The 10,144-nt window shown below is 33.5% G+C and overlaps 1 protein-coding gene across 1 annotated transcript; it reads left to right on the plus strand.

Annotated features, from left to right (window-relative positions):
• Positions 1 to 359: 359 nt before the first annotated feature.
• LOC136968071 (putative nuclease HARBI1) lies at positions 360 to 1,882 on the plus strand. Its single transcript, XM_067262033.1, has 2 exons — positions 360 to 590; positions 950 to 1,882. Exons 1-2 carry the CDS (start codon positions 360 to 362, stop codon positions 1,880 to 1,882), a joined length of 1,164 nt encoding a protein of 387 aa, XP_067118134.1.
• The last annotated feature ends 8,262 nt before the right edge of the window (positions 1,883 to 10,144 follow it).

Consider the following 10,144-nt stretch of genomic DNA (forward strand, 5'->3'; position numbering starts at 1 on the left):
TAGAAATTCCGTTCTTTTGACTAATACTTCCCATTAACTGTAAAGAAATTTTTATCTAATGCAAAAATAATAAAATTTATTAGATGTTTTGCTATGTTATACTTACTTAAACTTTGTATGACCATTTCTTTTGTAATTGAAGGATACGTTGACACACTGTCCAGGCTCATTAGTCTATATTCTGGTAATATTCTTCCTGCTTCTAATTTTGAAATCTAAATTATATTAATAGGAAAGGTCATCATTGCTGTGGCCGCGTTTCTTTATGCAGCGAGAGTGTAGCGAAAATGACGTCACGAGCAGCTATCGCTACACGTCGCTGCAGTATAGTTTAGAAACGCTTTTCGCTCGAGCTAAAGATGGACGCCGTAATATATTCTCTGATTTCGATTACGGCCGAAACAAGTGTTTTAGCTAAAGAATTACGACAAAACAAAAAACGAAAGTATGAAGAATTGAGCCTTGCTCTTTCGAAAAAAATGAACAGAACGAAGAGACAGAAGATAGAAAATTATGTAGAAGACATAGTATTTTCATATTCTTTAGATGACTTTCAGAGTCATTTTCGACTTTCAAGAAATTCTACAGAAGTAAGTTTTACTTTAAATACTTTTTCTAATAGGAAACAAAATGCTATAATTTATAAAATAGCTTATTTAGTTTTACATGTGTTATTCTGTAAGATTTTCTGAAAATTAAGTTTTTTAAATGAATCAAATTTTGATATTCGTTAAGTTAATCGAATTATAATTACATTTAAGTTTCGGAAATTAGTTAATAATATATTTTTTCTTGTCAGCATAACTAAACAAAGAACAGTGTCATTGTACTAACATTCGTAAATTAAGTTAGTCTACTGTATGCACTATAATATTAATTATATGTTTCTGCCTGTTATTTCTTTCTTGTTCATTAAATAAAACTTATCGTTTATGTATTTATTTTATAGGAAGTTATAAAGTTGATAAATACAACAAGAAATGAAAAAAAGATGGGTCGACCTTCTATTTCAACAGACAAAGAAGTTTTGTTAAGTATATGGACACTTGCTAATCAAGAGTCTTTCAGAGGCATTTCCGATAGATTTGGTTTGAGTAAAGGTCATGCATACAGAAGTTTTATGAATTTTTGCAATAAAATGAGTTCCATGTTGAGTAATTTTATTAAGTGGCCATCAAACAATTTGGACGACACCGTACACAAATTTGAGCAATTACGAAAGATTCCATTGCCAGGTGTAGTTGGATGTGTTGATGGAACACACATATTCATAAAGGCACCTAAAAAAGATAGCCAAAGCTATTACAACAGAAAAGGACGACATTCCATTTTGTTACAAATAATATGTGATGCAGAAATGCAGATTATCGATGCTTTTGTTGGATGGCCCGGAAGTTCCAATGACTCTCGGGTGTGGAAACAAAGCCCAATATACAATTTATTATTGCAGGAGCCAAAAAAATATTTAGGAAACAGTTACTATTTGCTAGGTGATTCTGCATATCCTTTAGATACTTTTTTATTGGTACCATTTAAGGATTATGGTACTCTCACTATAAAAGAGAAAACTTATAATAAAAGACACAGTTCAGTCAGAGTAGTTGTGGAACAGACTATAGGACTTTTGAAAGGACGTTTCCGCAGACTCAAATATTTAGATATGGAGAATATCGCAGCCATGTCTAAAGTGGTTATGACAGCATGCATTTTACATAATTTATGCATTAAGAAAGGAGAAAAGGATATTCCAGAAGACATCTTACTTGATAACCATGATGGTGATGATGATGATGATTGTGATGATTTTCCTGAAAGAACACACAATCGTGCATCTGCTGTAGAAAAACGAAATAGAATTGCAGATTTCTTGATGGAGAAGTAAAATATATTTTAAGTGCTTTTATTGTATGAAACTGTACATATAAAATAAAATTTAGATTTAAATTAATTATACAATCTTGTATTTTTTTATATGAGTACATTTTATTTTAACACATTACATTTGTAATATTGTTATGTACAGGGTTCTTTCTGATGCACCTGGAAAATGAGGGATTTTCATTAATGTTTGGAAAAAGTCATGGAAAGTAGGAAATTTTACAAAAATCCTCAGTCAAGAAATTTGCTACCTTGTTGATTTTTTTGTTATTAATTATCATCATAGTTTGGAAAATTCAAATTAAATTATACATATAGGCAATTAAACCTATCATACAATTTGCCAAACAATGCTAAACTGATAAGTTAACAAATATTTTAGATTAAAATTAAAAGAATGCTTTAAGTACATGTTTTTATCATCATAGGATAGCATATAGAATTATAAACTTGATGCAATATGTTGATTAATAGAAATAAAATTTAATTCAGTGCTACAATTATTTTTATTTTTAGCACAGACAGTAATTAAGACATTTTGGCATCCAAAAATATAAAAATTCATTCTGAGGTAACTGTCATAAATTTTTTAAGGTTTAAAAATTTCAGTTAAGGATGAACTTCCAAGTAATGAATACCAAAAAATATTGAAATATTTAAACTATGAATCTCTCAATTACCATTTACACTCAGTTTGAGGGCAGATTTTAATGAACTGATTAAAAAAAATGATTATAAGGTACAAAAAAGTTAAAAAATACCAACATAAATTAAAATTATTTATGTTAATAATTTTGATTGTATAACACTGACTTTTTCCAGTTCATTCATATTTTTTTTTATAAAGTTCAGGAAATTTAATAAATATTTACTTTTGTACATGGATTATACAGGATTTGTTAATAATAATGGCTTTTTATTTTTTTCAAAGCCACATAGATTTATGGTTGTGGATAAAAACAGAATTACTAAATTAAAAATAGTTTAAATATTTTAATTTCAATTATTCAACAATTATGAAAATTATGTAATTGTTAATTAGAAAAAATAACTAATCAAGAACTTGAAAAAGCAATAGCATATTTGCATAGTAAGTCATATACTGTACTGTGAGGGTCGGAATTTACAATGTTGGCCGGGATGTCATGGAATTTAAAACAAACATTTGAGTAGGAACCCTATATGTATGAAATTTGAAAATTTAATCAAATTTAAAATTTTATAAGAAAGTCTGTAAAGTAAGTATATTTAAATTATTTCAAAATTGAAAAGAATGCACTTTAAGACAAGGAAGGTGTCTCATGTAAGAGAGAAAAATATTTGAAATATTCTAAGTGTCAGAAATATTTTCCTATGTTCACCACATAAATACGTTCAACTGTCAGTAGATGTATTTACTATTTATTAGATTAATTATCTGATGTTTGCTGCACTTATTAAAAACAAAATAAATGTTTTTTATCATGAGATAACTGAAAATTCAAATAAATTATCAAGGTTCCTGTTTTTAAAATAAAAATAAATGACTTAAATAATATAAATTAAAATAAAATGTTGTGTATTTAAAAATCATAAATGAAAAGTAATTAAAATAGTAAAATTATTTATTTTTTAACTATATTTAATATGTCTTGTAAAATTTTTAATTTTTCATGCTCAATTTCCTCTAGTTTCTTCCACCTTTTTTCCTCTGATTCTTCCTGTTTTTTAATATAGCATAAAAACCACTCTGGAGGTTCAGATGATGATTTTTTTCTCTTTCGTGGTGGTGATGGAGGAGATGGAGATGGTGGTGAGGGTGCAGGTGGAGGTAATGGTGGTGATGATGATGATGGAGGTGGCAGTGATGATAGAGGTAGCGGTGCTGGTGCTGCTCTTTTCTCAAAATTTTCATTAAGTTTGAAATTCGAAGGTACCGTCGAAGCTAACAGTGTTTCTGAAGGAGGACTAACATTAGCTTTTAAACCAAAGAAGTGGTCGAAATCTTCATGAAATTCCCAAAAAGGAAGTCGACCACTTCCAGATTTTCTCATCTGATCTTTCCTCCTCCTATAAGTTAGAATTAAATTTCGCCACTTCCGATCACACTCCACTGCTCCTATGTTGATGCCTTCTTTTTTCATTTTTAAACAGACATCTCCCCATAGTTTCACTTTTTTGCAATTCGGTTTTTCAAATAAGGAGTCCATTTCTTGGCGAATTTCAATAAGCTTTTTCACAGCAAATGATGTCCAAACAGTTTCCTATGAAAAATGAAATTTCATCAGCATATTTAAAATAGTTTTATAAAATTTACACTTAAACATTACTGTTACTAAGTAAAAAGGCTACTTAGACATGTTACTCAATAACAAAAATATAAAGAATATATATTTTAAATAAACCTAATACAATTAAATACTTACAGAATCTGATTTGTTATCTTCGTTAATTGATGGAACTGAGCCCGTACTAGTATTTTTAGGATTTAAATCTGAGGTAACTGCAATTTTAAATAATAAGATTACTTTTTTCATTTATCCACATTATAAGTTTTATTTAAACATATCTCAGAATATCAGGCATACATACAACTACTTAAATGTAATTTACATTTACATTTCATTTACATTTTACAAAATAGATAATTTAATAGATTATATAATTTAAAAAATATCTAACCTTTATTTTCTGTGTTCTCATGGCTGGAAAACATTAATTTAAAATACTGTTCTTTAAAGGCATTGTCTGGAAAATATATAAATTCTAATCACAATACAAGAACTCATATACAATAATAATTGAAAATTTTTCAATTATTATGGTCTATTCAATCTGTACATTGAAGTGTTATATGAAATATATTAATTATTAAATTATATTTAAGTGAATTATATAAAAACAATCGATAACGGCTATACTTTAATAATTCGAAAGTACATTTAATCTGTAAATTTACCTGTTGTTAATCTTTCCATAATGTTCTTGTCGACAGTTACCTCGACATTTTTATTTTCGCTGGTTAATACAACATTATACATGCGAGCGTCCATTTTGATTTACACGTGTAGCGAACGTAAAACATGCTTTATCTTCGCTGCAGCGACCTCTTGCAGCAAACGTTTAGAAACGGTTCGCTACATTGCAGCGCTGCATTTAGAAACGGGTTTCAGTGAGTCCGCTGTAAAGCGCTTCTCGAGCGCTGCATATCGTTGATAATCTGTCCGAAAGCAAAAGGTGAAATCTGAAACTGATGAAAACTGAGGCAATTATTTTCATATGAATTAATGTAAATCCAATTAAGTCATTTTAGACATTCCAAAATACATATGAAAAACACATTTTATGGAAAATAGATATTGTGTTTAATACTAAAAACAATAATAAATTAATGTAAAATGAATATAAAAGGCTAATGTAAAGAATAAATTAACATTCAACATGACATTTAACAAAGCAATCGAAGGGCTGCTGGCTCTGGAAACTTTCTTTGCTCTCATGATGGAGCTAAAAGGAAAGAAAGCAATGGAATTGTTTGGCTAGATGCACAGGGTAATTCTCACACAATACAATACAATACAATAATATTTATTTACGTACAAGTGAGTACATTCCCGGCCCCGCCAAAGGCATTACCAGGGTTGAAAATACATAAAATTGATTGATATACAGCAGAAGCAAATACAAACAGAAAATATAATAAATAAAAGTGGATATACAGTAGAACATAATACACAATTACACGTTGATTATAAAAAGGAGGGTAAACTTAGAGACTAACAAGATAAATGGTGCGTATAAACGTGATACAATATAAACAGGTAATAATACAACCAATTACATTAAGAGAGTAGTTAACAAGTTATTGGCATGACAGTATTCAGGCTACAATACATTGATAATTATTGACCCGAATAATTTGTATGGATGACAATAGAATGACAACACAGTAGCAAGATGCAGTGAGACAATAAACACGATAAGATTATGAACAGTTAATGATAAATTACAAATTAAAAGCAAAATGCTGGGTAGTTAATTATTTACAATCACCAGAGAGAGTTCAACGAATTTCTTGGCCAACCTACTGAAGGCCTTATATATTTCTTTAGATGAGAGTATCACATTGTAGTCACAAGACCAGGTGTGGCCCGAATCTTCTACTAAAAGCCTTAAGTCTAGTTACTCTTTTTTCAGGGTGATACAATCATAGATATAATCAGCGCTGTTATCTTCAGTCTGGCAGATCGGGCATAGATTGGTGTCGCTGGAGGTAAATTTGTAGAAATATGAGGCAAACTTTCCATGGTTGGTTATTAGCTGAGTCGCTGGAAAACTAGGGGTGAACCATTTAAGAGAGAAAAACTGTTGTACAGTATGTTGGGAATGAACTTGTAGGTTGTGCACTGATTTTCGTGGTTCCAATTATTCTGCCAGATTTGAAGACATTCTGTCCAGAGTATGTGGCGTAGACATTGTTTACTTATTTTGTTGTAAATGATAGGGGTTGAGTTACTAGAGGTTGCCGCTTTGGCTAGGAAGTCGGCTCTCTCATTCCCTACCGTCCCCTGGTGGGCATGGGTCCAGGAGATGCTGTAATGGTTGTTAGAATTGGTAACGAGGTCATTGATCTCGCAGACGAGATGATGGAGCAAGTTGCTCCCAATGATGTTACAAGCAGATAAGCAGTTGGTATATATGTGGATGGAGGTATTAGCATAGTTAGCAATGCTCCAAGAGATTGCCGTGCGTAAAGCTACGAGCTCCGCTTGGAAAACAGAACAGTTTCTGTCCAAACTGAAGCAGTTGTGATGTATTTCCCTGCTGTCTTCATAGACAACGAAGCTGCAGCCAATGCTATCGTTCATTTTGGAACCATCAGTATATAGTTCAATCTTGGCCGGGTGTGGGGAGGAGGACTTTATCTTGGTGTAGGTCCCAGGACATGGTATGTTGCAATATCGGTATGGTCTTTCAATGGCACTTGAATGGATGCATCTGTCATTGGTTTGAATGTCGAGGCCCCATCTGGCATGGTGCAGCTTGACATTCATGGAGATGGTCAGATCAATGGGGGGTTTTCTTGCCAAAATTTGTAGGCTATGAGTGGGGGCTGTGCGATACGCCTTAGTAATTAGTAGCAGCACTTTTCTTTGTGAAGAGATAAGTTTTCTTTTGGGGTGCACTTTCTGTGCAGCCCACCCCCAACTGCCACAAGCGTACGTAATCATAGGAACATATATGTGGTCATGGATGGTGCTCATAGCTTCACTGGAGAGTCCCCAGCTATTCCTCACAACCTGCCTGAAGGCTTGCATAATAAGTCCAGTTCGTTTAGTTATGAATTCAATATGCTGATCCCACGACAGTCTGTGGTCCATAATCACTCCGAGGTATTTAATCACTTTTTCAATCTTGATGGTTTCACCGTTCATTTTGATGTGGGGGGCGGCGATAAAGATTGGGCTTGTCCGATCTGTTGTAGACAATACCCTTAGTTTTCGCAGGGTTAAAAAGCAACTTGTGCTCCGTGCCCCAGTTATTGACCTTTCCAAGCATTAAATTGGCCCTGTGTTCCAGATCTGCATGAGAACGCCCACACATAAGGAGTATGACATCATCCGCATAGGCGTATAATTTATCCTGGCCAAAACTTTTCCCAAGAAAAGAGTTTAAAGTGATATTCCATAAGAGTGGCCAACAGACAGAACCCTGCGGGCACCCTCTTGTAATGCACTTTTGAACGGAGTGTTGTCCCCAATGAAGTACAGCTTTTCTGTTGCGGAGATAGTCCTGAAGTAGGTGAAATATATTAGCGGGACAGTCGATAGCTCTTAATTCTCACACAATGAGAAACATCGCCACACTGAGCAGGAAAATGCATGGATCGCTCTTTGTTATTGCAAAATTAGCAGCAAGGTCACATGGGCACGCCAATGAAATTTGAGGCAACTGACAAAAACAGACAAATTTTTCTGAGGCAAAATTGACGAAAATCAAAACTGACAAAAACTGAGATATTACTGTATGTGCTTTGTTCAAAATTATTAGTTAAAAGTGAAATAGTTACAGGACAATAAGACAAATACACAGTAAGGATGTAATGTGCTGTAACTTGTTTTATGGAGTATACTCCAATTAAAACAACAAAAATTTATTTAGTGTGTTATGTGCATATGCTTTTTGCTTTTATGTTAGGCTTTCCTTAAGGCTTAAAGGAGTTCTAAAATAGCTAAAGTGACCAGTCATTTTAGAGATTTTGTTCTGATTTCATATATGTACTGAATTTTAAAGTTGTACTGATTAAGGAAAAAAAGTGCCAAGCAGTTCCCCCTAGAATACATTATGTTTCCTCCACTTATAATTGGCTGTGAGTGAGAGGAGGTTTTAGTCTTGAACCTTGTTTTTTTTTTTAACTATCCTAAGTATTTTTTCCAAAATATGGGGTAATGTTATCCAGTTAATATTATGGTTGCATATGTCATGCAAGTAATGAATTTGTAATTAACTTATCTAATGTTGAAATTCTTCTTTGTTGTGAGAAGACGTCGTGCATTCACTTTTGCCGAAGGCGTGGTTTGCACCTGGACCCTGAAATTTACCTAAATGGGGTTAAAATCCCAATGGTCAACGAAGCAAAATTTTTGGGTGTCGTGTTTGACCATAAATTGACATTCTTACCACACTTGCGCAATTTGAAGAGTAGATGTTTAAAATCTCTGAACCTTTTAAAGGTATTATGCTGCTCATTCTGGGGAGCAGACAAATGTTCAATGCTCAGAATATATAGAGCTCTTGTTCGCTCTAAGCTGGATTATGGATGCATTGTGTATGGCTCTGCGCGAGAATCTACTCTTCGGATGCTGGATCCAATCCACCATCAAGCATTGCGTTTGTGCACTGGTGCTTTTCGAACTTCTCCTGTCAAAGTTTGTACGTGGATGCTTATGAGCCTCCACTATCTCTTAGGAGAGAGCAGTTGTCTCTTGTTCTATTACATTAAACAGAGATCTTTGGCTAAACCTTCAGTTGATTGTAGAGTATCAGATACTCAGCTGAAAAGATTATTTGCAGCTCGCCCAAGTTGTGTCCCTACATTTGACATTAGAATGGAGAATGTAAGCAGCACGATTGATCTGGACACAAGCAACATTTCGCAGGCCGAGGTCGATAATATATCACCTTGGTCAATTCCTGTGATAAACATTGATTTAGCTTTAAGCAGTTTCCAAAAGAATCCACCCTCGACTACGTCTATAGACAGCACTTCGCAGAAATTCAACATACGTTACAGGAATTTAATTCCTATTTATACTGATGGATCGAAATCGGTTGACTACGTTGGCTTAGCCTTTGTCTGCCAGGATGAGATCGTGGCAGAACAAATTGCATTGAATTCTTCCATCTTTACTGCAGAGTTGCAGGCTATTTACCTAGCCTTAAAGTATATAATTAGGAAAGGTCATCGTTGCTGCTGTGATTTACACTGACTCAGTTAGTGCACTTCAGGCTTTGATCTCACTTGAACCTAGTTCTCACTCTATAGTGATTAAAATCCTATAACTACTGTTGCCATCTTATTTGCAGGAATTTCTCTATAAAATTTGTTGGGTTCCAGGCCAGTGTAGGTATAAGAGGAAATGAAGAAGCTGACGCAGCTGCTAAGTCAGCAAGTCCTTCTCAGCATACAATGCATATTGAAGGAGATGACTTGAAGCTAGTTGTTAGAAAACGATTAGAGAGAGATGGCAAAATGTGTGGAACGCACAAGTCCACAATAAACTACGAGATCAAACCTATGATAGAAAATTGGACACAGAAGAAACCGTATGATAGGAGATCCGAGGTCATTCTTACTCGTCTGAGAATTGGACATACTCGACTGACTCATCAATACCTTTTGAAGGGTGATGACCAGCCAGTGTGTCAGTATTGCATTTGTACTTTAAGCGTTAAGCACATACTTGCAACTGTGCCTGCTTCTGACAGAGTCGTAGCAGCATTTTGGAAATGCAAGTTTTAAAGAGATTTTGGGCCAGAGGCCAAATGTTGATAAATTATTGAACTTTTTAAAGTCACAAATATTTAATAAACAGATTTAGTTGTTTATTTATTTATATTTACACCTTGTTGCTATAACATTTTAATTGTTATTATTTTTGTTATCGTGTTTTTTTTTTTGTTGCTTTATTTTATCTATTTATTATTGTTATTTATTTATGTATTTATTTATACTATGTGTTGTGGCGCAGCTTGGCCTGTGTGGCCCTTGTGCCAAAAACTATTA

Source organism: Centruroides vittatus, unplaced genomic scaffold (assembly GCF_030686945.1).
Source record: "Centruroides vittatus isolate TY-2023 unplaced genomic scaffold, ASM3068694v2 contig_1385, whole genome shotgun sequence".
NCBI classification, from domain to species: Eukaryota; Metazoa; Arthropoda; class Arachnida; order Scorpiones; family Buthidae; genus Centruroides; species Centruroides vittatus.